General features: G+C 50.8%; 6 protein-coding genes across 6 annotated transcripts; 5 read left to right on the plus strand and 1 right to left on the minus strand.

Moving 5' to 3' along the window:
* Positions 1–3,760: 3,760 nt before the first annotated feature.
* Positions 3,761–5,076, minus strand: BO87DRAFT_349701 (60S ribosomal protein eL34). Its single transcript, XM_025621038.1, has 4 exons — positions 4,984–5,076; positions 4,902–4,915; positions 4,577–4,700; positions 3,761–4,341 (listed from the first exon to the last, which is right to left on the minus strand). Exons 1-4 carry the CDS (start codon positions 5,005–5,007, stop codon positions 4,150–4,152), a joined length of 354 nt encoding a protein of 117 aa, XP_025483990.1. The 5' UTR covers positions 5,008–5,076; the 3' UTR covers positions 3,761–4,149.
* Positions 5,077–5,280: 204 nt separating this feature from the next.
* Positions 5,281–13,409, plus strand: prp8 (U4/U6-U5 snRNP complex subunit PRP8). The gene has a single exon (XM_025622342.1). It carries the CDS (start codon positions 5,547–5,549, stop codon positions 13,074–13,076), a length of 7,530 nt encoding a protein of 2,509 aa, XP_025483991.1. The 5' UTR covers positions 5,281–5,546; the 3' UTR covers positions 13,077–13,409.
* A 1,815-nt stretch (positions 13,410–15,224) lies between these two features.
* On the plus strand, positions 15,225–16,219 carry BO87DRAFT_393117 (uncharacterized protein; the record flags this gene model as incomplete). Its single annotated transcript, XM_025625041.1, has 3 exons — positions 15,225–15,270; positions 15,667–15,862; positions 15,910–16,219. 3 exons carry the CDS (start codon positions 15,225–15,227, stop codon positions 16,217–16,219), a joined length of 552 nt encoding a protein of 183 aa, XP_025483992.1.
* A 43-nt stretch (positions 16,220–16,262) lies between these two features.
* On the plus strand, positions 16,263–17,062 carry BO87DRAFT_127571 (uncharacterized protein). The gene is made up of 3 exons (XM_025618025.1): positions 16,263–16,427; positions 16,509–16,513; positions 16,783–17,062. The coding sequence occupies exons 1-3, from the start codon at positions 16,370–16,372 to the stop codon at positions 16,954–16,956; spliced, it is 237 nt and encodes a 78-aa protein (XP_025483993.1). The 5' UTR covers positions 16,263–16,369; the 3' UTR covers positions 16,957–17,062.
* On the plus strand, positions 16,987–18,488 carry BO87DRAFT_372647 (SANT/Myb-like DNA-binding domain-containing protein). Its single transcript, XM_025622343.1, has 2 exons — positions 16,987–17,956; positions 18,014–18,488. The coding sequence occupies exons 1-2, from the start codon at positions 17,081–17,083 to the stop codon at positions 18,134–18,136; spliced, it is 999 nt and encodes a 332-aa protein (XP_025483994.1). The 5' UTR covers positions 16,987–17,080; the 3' UTR covers positions 18,137–18,488.
* A 249-nt stretch (positions 18,489–18,737) lies between these two features.
* Positions 18,738–20,330, plus strand: cox5b (cytochrome c oxidase subunit IV; the record flags this gene model as incomplete). Its single annotated transcript, XM_025621039.1, has 6 exons — positions 18,738–18,828; positions 18,996–19,049; positions 19,271–19,429; positions 19,522–19,622; positions 19,691–19,781; positions 19,860–20,330. 6 exons carry the CDS (start codon positions 18,738–18,740, stop codon positions 19,946–19,948), a joined length of 585 nt encoding a protein of 194 aa, XP_025483995.1. The 3' UTR covers positions 19,949–20,330.
* Between the last annotated feature and the right edge of the window lie 215 nt (positions 20,331–20,545).

Consider the following 20,545-nt stretch of genomic DNA (forward strand, 5'->3'; position numbering starts at 1 on the left):
TGGTTTCCCGTCTTTTTCTTCATTTCCGGCGTGGTGCACCTTCCTTCCCCTTTAGCCATCCCTCACATCAGTGGGTATCCAAGGCGGCTATTAAACTTTGAACTTGCGCGCCCGACTTTGGTAACGCGGTGCAACTGCGCGCAAAAAGTACCTTCTGGCCCCATAGCCCCCCTTCAATCTCGATTTTCCCCTTTTAGTTTACGTTAATGTGACTTTTGACTTTCGAAAAACGGGCCGCGCCGAATGTTTAAGGCTAATCGGCAACAGTTCGGTGCCCACCACCGTATGGACGGTCGGATGGAATGCATCCGCAAGTGAGCACTATGCTTAAGCACGCTTGGGCCATATAAGGGATATGGCAACTGGCACGTTAACAAGTTCATTAACCAAGGCGCTGGGTTGAAGTCTAGAACCGTATCAGACCGGGGGGTCTGATATACGATTATCATGACTGACTGCCGCTGCATATTTGCTCTCACATGGGCTTCTCATCACCAACATGGCTGCCGAGATGCAAGAAACATATTCACTCAGAGGCGGCTAGCGATAATTCGGCCGAAGGATCAATGAGATTGTCCCCGTCGGTGGGAAGAACTAGTGCCAGTTGTGTCTTCCAAAAGAGCCACGAATTCCTCAAATCCCTGATAGCATCCGCAAGTTGAATCAGCAGTTAGACGCCACGAAAGAAACCCCCTCTCACAGGAACCCACTCGCCTTTCCGAGTGTTCGCGATTCCTTGCCGCCCTCTTCACCAATCGGCCGTTTGGCCAATCGCAGCAGTCGTGACCTTCCAAAGGCCACAATACGATTCAAGTCCTTAAAAATGTATAGGCATAACACTTGTGGTAAATTGAGGATCTGACACAGCGTGATCCAATCATTTAGACCAACCAAGATATAGGATGATGATAAAATCCGATCGAGTCAGAAGTAAGTAGTTGCCTTCTTTGCCTCCTCGGTTCGACATCAGACATTGCCAGGATGTATCCTGTATCTTGCATGAAGTGTGGCGCCTCCCATCCCTGTGCCTTTCATTTGACCGGTCTATAACGGTGCGATGCCTGCCAATTCCTCCGGATCCGAATAATCTACATTATGCTACTTGATATATGCTACATGATACTTTAGCGTCGTGATAGACAACGATAGCATCCCTTCATATTTTAGGGTTACTTGACCACGAGACTACATCTGATTCAAGACCGTCACAGCAGCGGCTAAGGCTGGTGTCACCCTCAGCACATGCCAGATGAGCCAAGCGACTGGGCCAAAGAAGCTTGCTGAGCGTGTTGCTGTATGTATCTGTCGGGCCAGGCTGGCTTGGGTAGAATTCTAATACACAAATCATATGCCTTTAGGATAATATCATCATCTCACTATTATGAGAAATCGATTGCAATTCGGACTTCGCACGGATCTGGTTCTCTCACCAATACCTTCTCTTCCTTTCTTTGGTCATTGCCCATGCACCCCGCTTCGGCGAAGGGCAAGTACATCATCTTTCATACTCATGTTAACAGAGCGTTCAGTGATACTTCATTGGAAAGCAGAGAGGAATTATTCAAGCCACGGCCTACCCCCCACCTTACACCCCTCTCTTACCGTCTGTGAGGAAGGCACAGGATACGGAATAGTACATGGAATGGCATGGATGAGTCAGGGAGAAAAGGAGGCAGATGGAACCATCCTCGGTGTCACATGTGACCTTTTCCCCTCTTGTCCCTTTCGCATAATGCGGAACTTCAAAATGAAAGAAATGAGCACTAACGCAGGGTGAGAGCAGTCACTTGAAGTTGGTCTGACAGTTGAATTGTTGTTTTGCTGCTGCTGCCACTTAATTGGAGCTCAACGAACCAAGAAATCAACACAGCCAGCTGGTCGATCTCCCTGTCAAACAGCATCAAGAGCATCAAGCACTCCTTACTAAATTTACTACTTGCTAGCCCACTCCGCCACAATTTCAGCGCCAAGTTAATGCTCGTCTGCTTACCGCATCTCGTTTCACTGACAGAAGGGCCCAAACAGCACCGCCGCCGCAGCAAAAAAAAAAAAAAAAAAACAGCAGCAGCAGCAGCAGCAGTAGCCGCAGGGTGGATATTTTTCATGTCGGATGATCAACCGACCCCCGAACGACCGATGGCTAACGCGCCTGTCAGACTGTCATTCATGTCAGTCAGCTACATGCCATCTGCAGGCGAACAGGGGTCCAGGATTATTTCAATAGTGGCCAGACTAGATGTGTGCGAATCTGTCATCATGATGTATGATTCATGGATGAATTCTTTTGCCGCCAGAATTCCTTTTGGGGGGAGAGGAGGTGTTGGAACAATCATTGACCCGTTCTTGATCATTGCTAATTAGGTGCTTACGGTCACTCACTACTACCTCTTCACACACAATGGAGACAAAGACCGCCCGATTATTCCGGAATATAGGAACAGTAGGTAAGTAAGTAGGGAGAATAATGGATACGAGGGGACCACTGACTAGGGTGATGGTAAAACTACTACCAAATGATAATGAATCCCATTATATATTTTCCCTTACTCCGATGATCCCTCATCCTCTCGGTCCGAGTTACTCACCTTCTCTTAGGTATGTACTACCTACCCACTTACCAATTGACCTACTTCCTGTACAGGCTGCACAGGCTAGTGGTAGTATGTAGTATGCTATGCTGTGCTGGATAATGCCCAGCCATGACAATGCAGGGCAGTCAAATCACTCTGCGTTAACTTATCTTAACGCCAGCCTAGAATTAACTAACTACGTCTGCCAACCTGCCACCTAACGAACTGGACCTGCTGTGTCAAATCCAAGGAAATCTGCTCAGGTATCACAAACACCAAGCCATTCGGTCATACTCCCTACCCATTTTCTTTCTTTCTTTTTTTTTTTTTTTCTTCCCACTCATACAGAACCAGGTGCCCGGAGTCTGGACATCCCCGGGTAGCAGTAGTAGTTCTTAGTATTGCGGCTTTTTTCTTTTCTTCTATTTCTTAGTGTTTGCTTTTCTTCCCCCTTCCCTTAGGGGTGTTGCGTCTATCCTCCCATTAAGGGTGTATTGTCCGAAGTCGGACGCGTGATGAAGCACAATAGATATGTAGTTAGTAGGTGGATAGGTACTTATGTCTTCACCTGAATATAATAATTCAGGATACCATATCCACCATCACGACTACCACACACGTACCCGAAGTTCAATAGAAATATATATATGTGTCAACCTCAAAATAAAAATAAACCTCCAACCGATAGCCAATTAACTGACCACTACGTACTTTAAAACACACGTGCCGAGTGGTTTCACAGCACAACTTACACAACTTACTTACACTTAGTATTTATTTTTACCACTCCGAGGAGATATGCCCTCGGTTCCGCTTTCGGTTGGTTGTGCAGAGAATGGACTTTAACTACAACTATTTACACAAACACACTTATGTACGTAGTAGTTCGCTTCGATCGATCGATTTTATCTATCTACTGTATCTTGGTTGGTGGATCGGTTCGTGGGTTGGTTGGTTGGTTGATTGATTGATTGCTTGAAAAGGTGGGAAAGAACTACTACTTATTTCATGCCGCTGCAGGTACGTAAGTAGTTTGTTTAGGCGTTCAGGAGAGAGAGAGAGAGAGAATTATAGTTTAGTTTGTAGTTTATGGTACCCCGGGGATCTTCTTCGGTGTAGTCATGGCCAGATATATACGGCCTGGGATGACTTACCTTAATCTCCTGGTGATGAGAGCGAATATGAAAGAAGTGGATTCGAAGAATTGTCTCAAAGTCTACGGAGAACGACGATTGCACAAGTTTCTGGCGAGGCTACGGTGTGGAGTGATGCGACGAACACGATGCACATCAAACCCCAGCATATCGAAGCGGCAACAAACGGGAAGAACGAAAGAAAGATGGGGCAGGTCAAGGAGGGTGAAAAAAATGGAAATCTCATTTCATGAATAGAAGAATTCATTCATTGGGAACCACGACCCGTACATATTACCCCGTCGTGTTTCATTTTTTAGCCGCGCCGTTCTTGTTCATTGAAGAATGAAAGAACCCTAGACCGAGCCAAATTTTTTAAAGAAAATTTTCCATGATTCGCTCCTCTAATCACAAAAAAACATCATTTATTGATATTTATGATGCATTTAGCGCTTGCCGGCAGCCTTCTCCTGAGACTCCTTGAGGACCTTCTTGACGATCTTCTGCTCCTCAATCAGGAAAGCACGGACGATGCGGTCCTTGACGCAACCGGCGCAGCGGGAACCACCGTAGGCGCGGCTGACGTTCTTCTTGGGGCGGGAGATCTGAGCGTACTCGCGGGGGCGGAGAGCGGGGACCTATACCGGTGGAAAAGGGTGATACGATCAGCCATTTTTTGCTCTTCCTTCATGTCCTTGATATAGCGAATGGTGGTGGTGGTGGTGGTGGTAATGTTGATTGTTGTCGTTTCCTTGTGTTGGACGAAGCGATCATCCATGCACGCACACTCTCCATCCACTCATCCATTTCCCAGCTCGTTCACACACAACCACCACCGCCACCATTCAACATAGATAATTCGGGAGCACTCACACCAGGGAGCTTGATGCCACAGTCACCGCACTTGGGAGCAGTGCCCTTCTTCTTGATGTGAAGGTAACGGAGCTCACCGCCGGGGGTCTTGATGATGCGGACCTGGTTGGACCGCGTGTTGTACCTGAAGAACAAAATCCATCAATACCCTATTCATGAATATCTCGGCGTATATATAGAATTTCAAGAGCAAAGCAGCGGTCCATCGCGTCGAAACCGGACAAATCGTTATTGCACCGTAGCGACCGATAGAGAAAGAAAATTTGGTGGGTGTGACAAAAGGCACGATGGGGGGGAGAATCAAGAGGGAAAAATTCAAACATACGGGTTCCGGCGGCGCTGCAGAGAAAAAGAGCATTAGATCAGTATTCCATTTCATATAATATTCAGAGATTCAATATACTCACGTATTGGAGTCTGTTGTTCGCCATTTTGTCTGTCCTTGAACCTCTAGGTCGGTGGTCTCAAGAGATTGGCGGCGGCGTCGTCGGTTGTCGTCGTTGACCTCGTAGAATTCTCGCGGTAATCTGGATTTGTGTGGGTTTCGCTCGGAGCCCTGGGCGGCCGCGCTAGCGCTAATTTGGCGAGAACGCGCTAACCCAAATCCGGACTAGTACCGGCCCGAGCAGAGCCGCCACCTCTTTTCAGACTTGCTTCATCAAACAAGGCAGGAGAAGCAAGAAGAGACTGGAGCAAGCTGTCTTATCACCTTCCCGTCGTGAGAAGGGGATCGTCCAGGAGTGGTTTTATCTTCTTCGGGGCAAAGCTTCATTTCTCCGACGCGATTTCTTTTTATCAATCTGTTTTAATTCCCCCCTCCTCCATTCCGTTTTTTTTTCGCGTCGCTGAGCTGCAGTCGATGAGCTCGCGATAAGTCACGACCCGTGCATCTTTTGACGCGACTTAGTCACGAAACTTCCAGCCCGTCCATCAGAGCAGAGAGTGTCTTTCATATATACAACCCATTACCATGGCATCATTGCCTCCCCCTCCGCCTCCGGGCTGGGGTGCGTCGGCGCCGCCGTCGATGCCGTTGGCTCCTCCGCCACCGGGATATCAACCGCCTCCGGATCCGACTGTCGCGAAGTTTGCCCAGAAGAAGAATGAATGGCTGCGGACGCAACGGAACCGATTTGGCGAGAAGAGAAAGGGTGGATTCGTTGAAACACAGAAGGCTGATATGCCCCCGGAGCATCTGCGAAAGATTGTTCGGGACATTGGCGATGTGTCGCAAAAGAAGTTCAGCAATGAGAAGCGCAGCTATCTCGGTGCGCTGAAGTTCATGCCCCATGCTGTGTTGAAGTTGCTGGAGAACATGCCCATGCCCTGGGAATCGGCTAGGGAAGTTAAGGTATTGTATCATGTCAATGGTTGCCTTACCTTGGTCAATGAGACTCCTCGTGTCATTGAGCCCGTCTTTCACGCTCAATGGGCTACCATGTGGGTGTGCATGCGGCGAGAGAAGAGTGATCGTAGACACTTCAAGAGAATGCGCTTCCCTCCCTTCGACGACGAAGAACCTCCGCTATCGTGGTCGGAAAACATTGAAGATGTGGAGCCGTTGGAACCTATTCAGATGGAGCTTGATGAGTCGGAGGATGCTCCTGTCTATGAGTGGTTTTATGATCACCGGCCTCTGCTGGATACTCCCCATGTTAATGGGCCGAGCTACAAGAGCTGGAACTTGACACTTCCGCAGATGGCCACTCTGTATCGACTAAGTCATCAGCTCCTGAGTGACGTCGTCGATCAGAACTACTTCCATATGTTTGACTTGAACAGTTTCTTCACCGCTAAGGCACTGAATGTCGCCATCCCCGGTGGTCCTCGCTTCGAGCCTCTGTACAAGGATATCGACCCCAATGACGAGGACTTTAGCGAATTCAACGCCATCGACCGTATCATCTTCCGCGCCCCTATCCGCACGGAATACCGCGTCGCCTACCCCTTCCTGTACAATACCCTCCCGAGAAGCGTAAAGGTTTCTTGGTACTCTCACCCTCAAGTTGTATATGTCCGCACCGACGACCCTAATCTACCCGCCTTCTACTTCGACCCCGTCATCAACCCTATCTCCTCCCGGTCCGTCGCGCCGAAGAATATCACTGTCAGCCATGAAGATGAGATCTTTGGTGAAGGAAACAACGAGGACGACTTCGAGCTCCCTGGCGACTTCGAGCCATTCTTCTCCGATGAGGAATTGTACACACCCGATACCGCGTCCGCCATTGCCCTCTGGTGGGCCCCTCATCCCTTCAACAAGCGCTCCGGCAAGATGGTGCGCGCCCAGGATGTTCCCCTCGTGAAGCAGTGGTATCTGGAGCATTGCCCGCAGGGCCAGCCTGTCAAGGTTCGCGTCTCATACCAGAAGCTGCTTAAGACGTTCGTCCTCAATGAGCTGCACAAGAAGAAGCCCAAGGCCCAGAACAAGCAGAATCTGTTGAAGACTTTGAAGTCGACCAAGTTCTTCCAGCAGACGACGATCGATTGGGTTGAAGCAGGTCTGCAAGTTTGCCGCCAGGGTTTCAACATGCTTAACTTGTTGATCCACCGCAAGAACTTGACCTACCTCCACCTTGACTACAACTTCAACTTGAAGCCTGTCAAGACTTTGACCACCAAGGAGCGAAAGAAGTCTCGTTTCGGAAACGCTTTCCACTTGATGAGAGAAATCCTTCGTCTCACCAAGTTGATCGTCGACGCCCAGGTGCAATATCGGTTGGGTAACATTGATGCCTTCCAGCTGGCTGACGGCATCCTGTATGCTTTCAACCACGTCGGACAGCTTACTGGTATGTACCGTTACAAGTACAAGTTGATGCACCAGATTCGTTCTTGCAAGGATCTCAAGCATTTGATCTACTACCGCTTCAACTCGGGACCCGTGGGTAAGGGTCCTGGATGCGGTTTCTGGGCCCCGGCCTGGCGTGTTTGGCTCTTCTTCATGCGTGGTATCATTCCTCTGCTCGAGAGATGGCTCGGAAACCTGCTGTCCCGTCAGTTCGAGGGTCGCCACAGCAAGGGTGTTGCCAAGACTGTCACCAAGCAGCGTGTGGAGTCTCACTTCGATCTTGAACTCCGTGCATCTGTCATGGCGGATCTCATGGACATGATGCCCGAGGGTATCAAGCAGAACAAGGTCAACACTGTCCTCCAACATCTGTCGGAGGCATGGAGATGCTGGAAGAGTAACATTCCTTGGAAGGTTCCTGGCCTTCCGGCGCCCATTGAGAATATCATTCTCCGTTACGTCAAGAGCAAGGCCGACTGGTGGATTTCCGTCGCTCACTACAACCGTGAACGTATCCGTCGTGGTGCCACCGTCGATAAGACAGTTGCAAAGAAGAACCTTGGTCGACTCACTCGGTTGTGGCTCAAGGCTGAGCAAGAGCGTCAACACAACTACCTTAAGGATGGTCCCTACGTGTCGTCCGAGGAAGCTGTGGCCATCTACACAACTATGGTCCACTGGCTTGAGTCTCGCAAGTTCTCTCCGATTCCCTTCCCTAGTGTTTCTTACAAGCACGACACCAAGATCCTGATCCTTGCTTTGGAGCGTCTGCGTGAATCCTACTCCGTCAAGGGCAGACTCAATCAGAGTCAGCGTGAGGAGCTCGCTCTCATCGAACAGGCGTACGATTCTCCTGGAACGACCCTAGCCAGAATCAAGCGTTTCCTTTTGACTCAGCGAGCCTTCAAGGAGGTCGGCATCGATATGAACGACAATTACAGCCATATCAACCCCGTGTACGACGTGGAGCCCATCGAAAAGATTACCGACGCCTATCTCGACCAGTACCTGTGGTACCAGGCAGAGCAGCGCCACTTGTTCCCCGCTTGGATCAAGCCGTCGGATTCTGAAGTCCCCCCCTTGTTGACTTACAAGTGGGCTCAGGGTATCAACAACTTGGACAACGTCTGGGAGACTGCCGATGGCGAGACGAACGTTATGATCGAGACCGAGCTGTCCAAGGTCTATGAGAAGATGGATCTTACTTTGTTGAACCGCATGCTTCGCCTTATCATGGACCACAACTTGGCTGATTACATCACTTCCAAGAACAACGTGCAGCTCAGCTACAAGGACATGAACCATACCAACAGCTACGGTTTGATTCGCGGTCTGCAGTTCTCCGGCTTCGTTTTCCAATACTATGGCCTAATGATCGATTTGCTGCTCCTCGGTCTGCAGAGAGCTAGTGAAATGGCTGGACCCCCTGCAAGCCCCAACGACTTCTTGCAGTTCAGAGACCGTGCTACTGAGACGAAGCATCCTATTCGTCTGTACACGCGTTACGTCGACAAGATCTGGGTCTTCCTTCGATTCTCTGCCGATGAGTCTCGAGACTTGATTCAGCGCTTCTTGACTGAGAACCCCGATCCCAACTTCGAAAATGTCATCGGGTACAAGAACAAGAAGTGCTGGCCGCGTGATTGCCGCATGCGTTTGATGCGTCATGATGTCAACTTGGGTCGCGCTGTATTCTGGGATCTGAAGAACCGCCTGCCGAGGTCCATCACCACCATCGAATGGGATGACACTTTCGCCAGTGTCTACAGCAAGGACAACCCGAATCTTCTGTTCTCTATGTCCGGATTCGAAGTCCGCATTCTTCCTAAGTGCCGCAACCAAAACGAGGAGTTCTCGGTGAAGGACAGCGTTTGGTCTCTGGTCGATAACTCGACTAAGGAGCGCACAGCTCATGCTTTCCTCCAGGTCACGGAGGAGGATATCCAGAAGTTCAACAACCGGATTCGTCAGATTCTCATGTCGTCCGGTTCGACGACTTTCACTAAGATCGCAAACAAGTGGAACACGGCTTTGATCGCACTCTTCACCTACTACCGTGAAGCTGCTGTATCCACTGTCAACCTTCTGGATACTATCGTCAAGTGCGAAACCAAGATCCAGACCCGTGTCAAGATTGGTCTGAACTCCAAGATGCCTTCGCGTTTCCCTCCCGCAGTTTTCTACACCCCCAAGGAACTGGGAGGTCTGGGTATGATCTCTGGATCCCACATTCTCATTCCGGCTAGCGACAAGCGGTGGTCCAAACAAACGGATACCGGCATCACCCACTTCCGCGCGGGTATGTCGCATGACGAAGAGACCCTGATCCCGAACATCTTCCGGTACATCATCCCTTGGGAAGCCGAGTTCATTGACTCCCAGAGAGTGTGGATGGAGTATTCACAGAAGCGGCAGGAGGCTCAGCAGCAGAACCGCCGTTTGACGTTGGAGGACCTGGAGGACAGCTGGGACCGTGGTCTTCCCCGTATCAACACCCTGTTCCAGAAGGATCGCAGTACGCTCAGCTTCGACAAGGGTTTCCGTCTTCGCGCTGAATTCAAGCAATACCAGTTGATGAAGAGCAACCCGTTTTGGTGGACTAGTCAGAGACATGACGGAAAGCTGTGGAACTTGAACGCTTACCGTACCGACGTCATCCAGGCCCTTGGTGGTGTCGAAACCATTCTTGAGCACACCCTCTTCAAGGCAACTGCTTTCCCATCATGGGAGGGTCTCTTCTGGGAGCGAGCTTGTCTTGCTAAGGGTACTCTTCTGCTTAGCTATGATGGCACTAAGATCGCTGTCGAGGATGTCAAGGAAGGTGATCTGCTCCTTGGACCTGACGGTGGTCCTCGTCGTGCCTTCAACATCGTTAGCGGCGAAGATCGGCTATACCGTATCAAGATGGCGGGCAACCAGGAAGACCTGGTGGTAACACCAAACCACATCCTGGTCCTCCATCGCGAGAAGGACGCCGGAGCTCCTGATGTGTCAAGTGATCGTTACGATACCGTTGAGATGACCGCAGCTGAGTTCGCAGCACTCGACGAGAAGGAGAGGCGCAAGCATCTGCTGTTCCGTTCTCCTAGCTTCGAGCAATCTGAAGTCAATATCCTGATCAACGAGATTACTCTCGAGTCCGAGGCCACTGAATGGGCCGGTTTCCGGGTTGACAAAGACCAACTTTACATGCGTCACGACTACCTCGTCCTCCACAACTCTGGTTTCGAAGAATCCATGAAGTTCAAGAAGCTTACCAACGCCCAGAGATCCGGTTTGAACCAGATTCCTAACCGTCGTTTCACCCTATGGTGGTCTCCCACCATTAACCGTGCCAACGTGTACGTTGGTTTCCAGGTCCAGCTGGATCTTACGGGTATCTTCTTGCACGGTAAAATCCCGACCCTGAAGATATCGTTGATTCAGATCTTCCGTGCCCACTTGTGGCAGAAGATTCACGAGTCTGTCGTCATGGATCTGTGCCAGGTCTTCGATCAGGAGCTTCAGCAGCTGGGTATCGAGACGGTCCAGAAGGAGACTATTCACCCTCGTAAGTCTTACAAGATGAACAGCTCTTGCGCCGATATCTTGCTTTTCGCAACGAACAAGTGGAACGTCACGCGTCCTTCCTTGCTGTTCGACACCAAGGACGTCTACGAGCCAACTACGACGAACAAGTTCTGGCTTGACGTGCAGTTGAGATATGGTGACTACGACTCCCACGACATTGAAAGATATGTCCGTGCCAAGTACCTCGACTACACCACCGACAGCATGAGTATCTATCCTTCTGCTACCGGTTTGATGATTGGCATTGATCTCGCGTACAACCTGTACTCGGCCTATGGACAGTACTTCCCTGGTCTCAAGACTCTTATCCAGCAGGCTATGGCCAAGATCATGAAGGCGAACCCCGCCTTGTATGTCCTGAGAGAACGTATCAGGAAGGGTCTGCAGCTCTATGCCTCGGAAAGCAACCAGGAGTTCTTGAACTCCCAGAACTACTCGGAGCTTTTCAGTCCTCAGATCCAGCTGTTCATTGACGATACCAATGTCTACCGTGTCACCATTCACAAGACTTTCGAAGGTAACCTGACGACCAAGCCCATCAACGGTGCTATCTTCATCTTCAACCCCAGAACCGGACAACTGTTCCTGAAGATTATTCACACTAGTGTCTGGGCTGGACAGAAGCGTCTGGGTCAGTTGGCCAAGTGGAAGACAGCAGAAGAAGTGGCGGCCCTCATTCGTTCCCTGCCTGTTGAGGAGCAGCCGAAGCAGCTAATTGTTACCCGTAAGGGTCTGTTGGATCCCCTGGAAGTTCACCTGCTGGACTTCCCCAACATTTCCATCCGTGCTTCCGAGCTTCAGCTTCCTTTCCAGGCCGCGATGAAGGTTGAGAAGCTTGCGGATATGATCCTTCGGGCAACGGAGCCGCAGATGGTCCTGTTCAACCTGTACGATGAGTGGCTGAAGTCCATCTCTCCTTACATCGCCTTCTCTCGTTTGATCCTCATCCTGAGAGCCCTCCACGTCAATATCGACAAGGCCAAGATTATCCTCAGACCCGACAAGAGTGTCATCACCCAGGAGCACCATATCTGGCCTTCGCTGTCAGATGAAGACTGGATGAAGGTTGAAGTGCAATTGCGTGATCTGATTCTGAACGACTACGGCAAGAAGAACAATGTCAACGTGCAGAGTCTGACGAGTAGTGAAGTCCGCGATATCATCCTGGGTATGGAGATCAGTGCTCCTTCCCTGCAACGACAGCAGGCCGCGGAGATTGAGAAGCAGCAGGAAGAGCAGAAGCAACTCACGGCTGTTACGACGAAGACACAGAACGTCCGTGGTGAGGATATCATCGTCACTACCACGTCGCAGTATGAGCAGCAATCGTTTGCTTCCAAGACTGAATGGCGCACACGGGCAATCGCGACGTCCAACCTTCGCACCAGGTCGAACAACATCTACATCTCGTCGGATGACGTCCGAGAGGAGGGATACACCTACATCATGCCGAAGAACGTCCTCAAGCGCTTCATCACGATTGCAGATTTGCGTGTGCAAGTTGCTGGATACCTATACGGTACCTCCCCTCCTGATAACGACCAGGTGAAGGAAATCCGCACCATTGTCATGATCCCCCAGGTGGGCAATACGCGTGAGGTGCAGTTGCCGCAGCAGCTGCCCCAGCACGATTATCTCAATAACCTCGAACCTCTGGGTGTTATCCACACCATCTCTGGAAACGAGCCCCCTTACATGTCGGCCATGGATGTTACACAGCATGCTCGTTTGATGAACGCCCACTCCTCCTGGGACAAGAAGACGGTTACCATGACAGTGTCTTTCACCCCTGGATCCGTGTCACTTGCGGCCTGGGGTCTCACGCCCCAAGGCTACAAGTGGGGAGCAGAGAATCGTGATACCACGTCTGATCAACCGCAAGGATTCTCGACCAGCATGGGAGAGAAGTGCCAGCTGTTGCTCAGTGACAAGATCCGCGGATACTTCCTGGTGCCGGAAGACAACGTCTGGAACTACAGCTTCATGGGCAGCTCCTTCGGCGGAGTGGAGAAGCGGCCGGTGTACGTGAAGATCGACACCCCTCTGAGATTCTACGATGAACAACATCGTCCATTGCACTTCCAGAACTTTGCGGAACTGGAAGATATTTGGGTTGACCGTTCTGATAACTTTGCGTGAGCGATGTGTGGATGGCGTTGGCATGATAATATTTTTCTTCTTCTTTTCCCCTTTTATACGGACGATTACGCTGTTCTGAAATTATTTCCCTATATCTTCAAGCCATGTCTTTTTTCCCCTCTCAAAGTTTTCTTTCCTTTTGATGTTCGCAGTATACAAAATCCTCTCATGTGTCTTACTATGGTTACATTTTTTGATATCGATGCTTGGCAGCAAGTGAGGGATGAGAAGCCCAACGGAAGTGGAGATCCGGTGCCGGGGACGGGGCAAAAATGGCTGCGCTATGTACAGTAGACATGTAGGTAGCGATGTATGTTTAAGAAGTTTATTACCTAAAGTGGTCATCGGTTTGTAGATGTTCTCATGTATACTGTACGTAGAGTAGAGGATTCAATATGGAGATCCAACAGGCAGCTATAATACAATTCCGGGCTTTAGGAGTTTAGGGGATCGACCATGTGGGTGGGCAGCAGAGCTAAAGAGGGCCGGAGGAGACTGTCAATCAATATGGACCATGTGTGAGTCCACTTTGGGCCGGGTAGGTTAATCGTTATTAACGGTCTAGTAATAATAATAAAAAAAATACTATAAATTAGACCGGAATATGCTTAATATCAATAGTCTAGTTTGGTGAGGGGGTTAGTTGACGTGTGTATTTTTTTTTTTATTTTCTCAAGCCGGGGTGGGAAGATCAGTGTTTGTGTCTTGATGGAACTTGACCGAGCAAAAAGACCGAGTACGAAGGAGGGGGTGCTCCTGACTCTTGTCTCTCCCTCACACTCACTCACCTCACCTACTTACTACTCTTCCTCTCCCTCTCCCTCCTTCTCCCTCTTGTTCGCCCGTCTGAACCCACCCACCCTACTTAGTCCTACTGAACACTTTCCCTCTCACGTTCTCATTTTCTCTCTCTCTCCCTCTTCTGTGCCGTGCACGGCTGCTAACTAAAAACGCCTCTCACTTCCCCCCTGCTTCACTTTTCCTCCTCCACACCATCCCTTCCGGCTGGATCCGATGTACATTTCCAACGGTCTGGCCCAAGCACTCATCCAGCCAGCTGGTCGGGGCGTCTAAGACATTCGCGTCGGGCTCATTTTATTTCGGTGGTTTGATGCAATGTGATCAACTCGACTGTTTCACCAGTGCCTCATGGCCTGAAATCTCGGGACGAAAGTCAAATTGCAGAGACCCATCGGAAGAACTCGCCCTGCAACTGCAAGATACGATGGATGGGCTTACGGGGGATCCACCTTGACGCCAATCCTGTCCGGAGTACGGAGTACACGCCTACTTGAGACTACTACCCCTACAGGTTAAGTCGATATTCAGTCTGAAGTCTGAGAGGGGTCTTACGTGTTATGTACGAAGTATAAGCTCCCCAACCCCGTTTTTCCCTTTTTTATTCATTTGTTGGTTCTTTTTTATTTTTCCTTTATTGACTTCCTGCCTGTGTCCATGATTTATCATCCGTTGATGCTCATTGATCGAGCAGGACAATAATTAGGAATCAGCCGGATGCTTAAATCGTAACTCACTCTATGGAGTAGCTTTCTCTCCATCTCAACCGCTATGACACGGTGGTGGCTCTCGGGGCCTCTCTCTTACACCTTAACAGCAAACAGCTCGAGCTACTGCTACTACTCTCACCCGCCCACGGCCTATCATATTATAAAAAAGGAAATAAGGAAAATAAAAATGAACTAAAACATTAGACACATTCATGACAACCCACCTCTCACATATTTTACCCACGCGCTAAGCTCCCGGCCTCCGACCGTTCTCGGGGGCTTGTGTCCACGAGGGTGACCTAGAATCAAGAGCAGATAAGGTTGACAGGAAGGCTCCTGCTCTCATCAGAAGGGTCAAACTTGCTCCCCTTTGACAAAAGACATGGCTTTTCAGTCCAGCTTCGTCTGGCCTCACAACCCAAGGGGGCCGGAGACCCAAAAAGAACGAAAAAGAAAATAAAATAAAATTAAGTACAAGAAAAAAAAAGTGAGGCCAGGCAAAAAAGGGGAACCTAGACGTGGGTACGGTTTAGGCTCGAGCCTGACCCGCGATCATTTTTTTTTTCTCCTGCGCGATAGAGTCGTATTCTTAGTCGATGGGAGCCACCGCACATCGTTCATGCGTGATTGAGGAGTCGTGATGTGCGCGCGCGCGCTCTCTTTCTTGATTCCCTCACTGGTGTTGTGTTGGTTTGGCTTCCCGCGCCCGTTCCAGGCTACGGGATTTTTATATACACTATCCAGACCAGGGTCGTTACTCCATTTCCCTCTCGAGAAACAAAGGTTCGGCCGGAACTCCCTGCTTAGCATGATGGCCCACCTCCGAGCAAGCTAGCACCCTCCCGCTAGTCATTCCAATCACCTTTTCCAGGTGGATGTCTCGCCGACGACCGTTCTCTACCCGCCATTGGCGTATTCGCTGAGTGGAGTTGCTGCGTCGACGTACGACGGTCCTTGTTCTGACAGGGGGCGAATTCCTGAGCGAGTTAGGAGCAGACCAGCACAACAGGTTTGACTCCCTTGACCCGAGTCCACCGACTCGCTCGTCTCATTCACGTTCGTATCCAATAAGTTAACTTCAGATTATGCCTGGCCTACGTATGGGTTTGGGCTTGGATCTCCCCCCCGCTTCTGCGTTTGCTCGGGGCTGGAGACGGTAGAGTTCCGAAGGAAGGGGGAGGGGCAGAAAGAGGAGAGAGAGGGTGATGGATTGAGTTATGAATGGAGGGCGACTCTTTGTCTACCTGAGCTTTGGCTGGTTCGCCGTGTTTCAAACTTGTACACAGTATCCCCGACTATTGCCCTAATTTCCTCCTCTACGGCAGTCACTGCCATGCCTTGGCAATCACCAGACGGGCCGGCGGAAGGCAAATGGTAGCCTCATCCTTCGTCCTGCTGGCATCCATGACCGTTGTCCCCTCTGGGTCCCTCTGCAAGCTAAGCTTGACTGGAACGCAGATCCGTCAAATGGGCGATTTCTTCTGCCAGCCCACCTGCACCTTTCTGATTTGGGTTATATGGAGTGTCTCCGTGTCTCGTCAATTTTACCCCATGGATTCTGACAGCTTATTTATTATGATTTGCCCTTTCCAGAACCTTTCATCGGCCGTCTACGCTGCCGTATATATCCTCTAACACTTACCCTATCACTGCTCTGCACGGGACTTTTACATGCAGCTGGAAGCAGCATCCCGGCATCAACCTCCACTTGTTCTTCCCCGTTAGATCCTGCATCTCAAACGACGGAGGGATACGGGCTGCAAGCCTATCTGCGGAGTTTCTGGCATGAGAATTAGACCTCCGACTTCTCTCAGTAGATTTGGTTGGGCCGGGCCTCTTGTCGGTGCGTCTGGACTCTGGTGAAGATTACCGGTCTTTTTCGGGACTTCCCAGCTGGCGCGCTCATCACTGACCCGGTGAGTAGTACTAGTAAGCCATCTATCCATCCCTTTCGCCCAGTGACTCTTTTCCTTTCCCATGGTGGCCAGACCCTGTGTCGCCTCTAGCTTCCTCTTTCACTCTCCTCCTCTGTTTCTTCTCTCCGTTCTCTCTGCCGTTGTTTTTCAAATGTGTTCGATATCCTGCGACCTGACTTCGCTACTCTCTTCCTTCCTGCACCTTGGGATGAGCGATCGTCGTGTCTTGACGTTGCTGTCGAGTCATTCAATCCATGACCTATAATTCTGACGACCAGATAGTATCGCGCCTCACGCTCTGAAAGCCAACGGTCCATATCCCAATCTTCTAGGCTTCAGAAGTTCGGTCTGTACATGGCCAAAGCTTTGATCCTTGCTTCAACCCAGAGAATTTCACGATCTGTCACTCTTCGCTTCATCGGACGAACTCCGACAGTCAGTCAGCCTATATCGTGACGGCCTTTTCCGTCGAGATAGCATCTTCGACCTCCTTCCTTTTCTTTCCCCCCCCCCCCCCTTTTTTTTTTCTAGAGCCAGTCAGTAGCCTGCCAGGGCTGTTAGGCTCTAGCGGCGCAGATGTATGTCCGCGACGCTGGCGGATCCGTATCGAGAGTATGCTATTGATTATTCTCAACATGCTACCTGCAAACCTGAGGAGCACACAGGCACGCTTGTTTACCACGCACAGCAGCCGCATCTCCAGCATCACAAGCAGCCCGAGCCTCCATTCTCTCAGGGGGCCTCTCATAGCACGACGGCATTTGAGCAACATCATGCGAACGCGACCGTGTTGTCAACAGCCACTCCGCAACAAACAGTCCATGATATCTCGCAAAGCGTTGTCCTTGGCCCGCCCCAAATGCTCCCACGACACCTTCCAGTGCAGTATCCACCTGCCAGCTTCGAAATCCCGCCTATTCAGCGCGAGAAGAAACGCCCTCATTCGGAGACCGAAGAGGATGGGAACCCCGACCATGGCCTGCGGCCACAGCTATCAGTCCTCTCAGCCGATGCCCCTCACGAACCCTCGCATTCTCCCGAGATGCTCTTCGGTGTCCATGGCACATCATCTCAGCAGCATCCCATGTCAAACCATGGATTCGGACCCACGGACTCTGTGGCCCTGCCGCAACATCACCATCACCATCGACTCCCGCCCCATGCAGCGCTGCGCGCCCCGGGGCGTCATGGAGTGAATATGGAATCGCCTCCTTTGCCCTCGGGTCCGCCGAGTGTGGTGGGCCAGCCTGGAATGCCGGATCCGGCTCCCAGGCCCCGAGGTCCAAAACTGAAGTTTACTCCCGAAGAAGACGCTCTACTGGTGGAGCTGAAGGAAAACAAAAACTTGACATGGAAGCAAATTGCAGACTTCTTCCCGGGCCGAACGAGCGGCACCTTGCAAGTCCGATACTGCACCAAGCTGAAGGCCAAGGATGTGGCTTGGAGTGACGAAATGGTTCGAATTTCCCTGGTGCATTTCTACGTCTTTCTCACATGCTAATGAAGGGAATAGGTACAAAGGCTGCAACGGGCAATGCACGAATACGAGAACGATCGGTGGCGTATCATTGCAGGGAAGGTTGGAAATGGCTTCACCCCAGCTGCTTGTCGCGAGAAGGCTATGCAACTCCAGTAAAGGCTTGGGGAATTTCTCATTTATATCTACTGTCGCCAGATTCGACCTTACTTGGACCCTCTGATCTCCCTACTCTCCATTTTGGTTCAAATGTCGGGTTTCCGATAGGGCTGGTGGTGCGGGCCTGTTGTAGGCACGGAAGGATGATCAGCATAACTCTGATATACTATAGGGACGGTTGATGTAAGGTATTTAGTGATGTATGATAATTCATTTCGGGGAACTTATGGCGCCGGCATTTGTTCGTTCGCAATGAACCGACACTAGCGTCCGCTCTCGCACTTTAGCACCGGCTGATCCCGGGCTGAACGCGGCCATTGCTCGGCCGGGGGCATGTGTTCTTCATCTACGGCAGACCGCAGAAAACCATTTGCGCAGACAGTAGACCCTAAGCCCTAAGCCGGACGCCCAATCGAGCAGGTCTGCGGACCAGGTCATTGCGGGCAGCCGTAGAAGCTCCGCAACCAATCAATCCCCGGCGCTGACTAAGGGCAGGCGACCACGGGCCGAAGCGGCTTCAAACTCACCTCAACCTCCAAACTCCCTCATCTCCAAACGTCCTTGCCTTGTCTGCCGTCATTGCAACCCACCCACTAGGACAATGTTCCTCCAACGCACAGCCTTCGCCCTCGCCAGGCGCACCCCTACCCGGGCTCTCGCTGCCCGTCCCTTTTCTTCCTCCGTCACCCGCTGTACGTGACCCTCATCGTCGGATCAAAAGACCGCCTCTTCTGCACCGCAGCAGTGGCAGCCGTCCCTTTTCTCCCGCGCTCCCATGGTCTCTATATGGGCCAATTGCACGGGATTGCAGACGTCGGTTCTGGATATGCGAGCTAACATGCCATTGCTGCTCCTATAGTCAACGCCAAGAAGTATGAGGTGAAGCAGGAGGGCAAGATCCTTCCCTTCGATGGTGAGTTGGCACCACATCCACTCCTACACGAAGCGTCAATTGTCCCTACGGATACACTTGCAAGATAGCATTTGCGACTTGTACTGCGAGTGAGGTTGCAATTGGGCATCTTATGCGGGGTTTCGGGCACTGGGGACATTTGATAGCCGGCTACTTGCATCTTCTCGATGCCTTGACACATGGTTGACATCATACTGATTGTGCGCTTTCTTCCTGAACAGAGATCAAGACCGAGGACGACCTCATCCCCCCGGGTGCTAAGTCCGGTACCGTTCCCGTCGATATCGAGCACGCCACTGGTCTCGAGCGTCTCGAACTCGTCGGAAAGATGCAGGGCATTGACATCTTCGACATGCGTCCCCTCGATGCTTCCCGCAAGGGTATGTCATACACTATTTTCGCTCTTTGCGGTGGCTTTTGAAGCCTTGTCTAGGTGATTTGCGAGGGTGGGCGCTGATATAACGCTATATAGGAACCCTCGAGGACCCCATCATCGTCAACGGTGCTGGTGACGAGCAGTACGCTGGTTGCACTGGTTTCCCCGCCGACTCTCACCAGGTTAACTGGTTGACTGTAAGCCGATTTCTTCTGTGCTGTTTATCTCCTGTGATAGCATGATCCCTAATCAAGCCACAATACAGGTCTCCCGTGACCGCCCCATCGAGCGCTGCGGCGAGTGCGGTAACGTTGTCAAGCTCAACTACGTCGGCCCCTTGGAGGACCCCCACGCTCGTAAGTGACTTCCCATCAATCCCGGCCCAAACCATGGCCATCATTCGCTGTGCGATGTACTAATTGCTCCCTATCCAGACGACCACGACCACGGTCACGGCCACCCCCCTCACGAGGAGCCCAAGACCTTCGCCGACTTCGTCAAGCCTGAGTACTGGTACCGGTAAATACAATGTACTACTACAATGAATGGAGCGATTGTCCTTTTTCTTTTTCTTCCCCCTTCCCTACTTAGGTGCTATTTCTTCGATCCGGAGCAAAGAGAAACAATGGAGTGAAGCGAGATATTAGAGAGAAGAGACAATCCGACATATAATCTGTATGTGTACATGCGCGAGGCAGGGGGTGTTCTGGCAAGACAAGTCACAAAAGAGAGAGATATGGGGGGCGCCGGCTTTCTGTACAAGATTTCATCGGGATGAACTATTAGTTGTGTGTTGTGTGTGTGTGTATCGTTTGAAACCAATATTGTTGTATACTTTTGACAATTCCTATCCCTTCTTCCTAGATACTCTTCTTTGATGCTCGGTAGATCTAACAACGAGACTTATATCACCTCAAACCCGAACGATATAACACTTCAATTGGACGTATATGATACTATAGTATCCTATCAACCCACTACTCCTAGCACTACCATAACATGGAACACCCCGACTCCTAATGAGCAATCTCACGGAACAAGTACATTACTAGCATGTAATTACCCATGGCTTGAAAGAAACCACATACAACTCTGAACCTACTACCTAGAGTCCCTACCT

Source organism: Aspergillus neoniger, assembly GCF_003184625.1.
Source record: "Aspergillus neoniger CBS 115656 unplaced genomic scaffold BO87scaffold_3, whole genome shotgun sequence".
NCBI classification, from domain to species: domain Eukaryota; kingdom Fungi; phylum Ascomycota; class Eurotiomycetes; order Eurotiales; family Aspergillaceae; genus Aspergillus; species Aspergillus neoniger.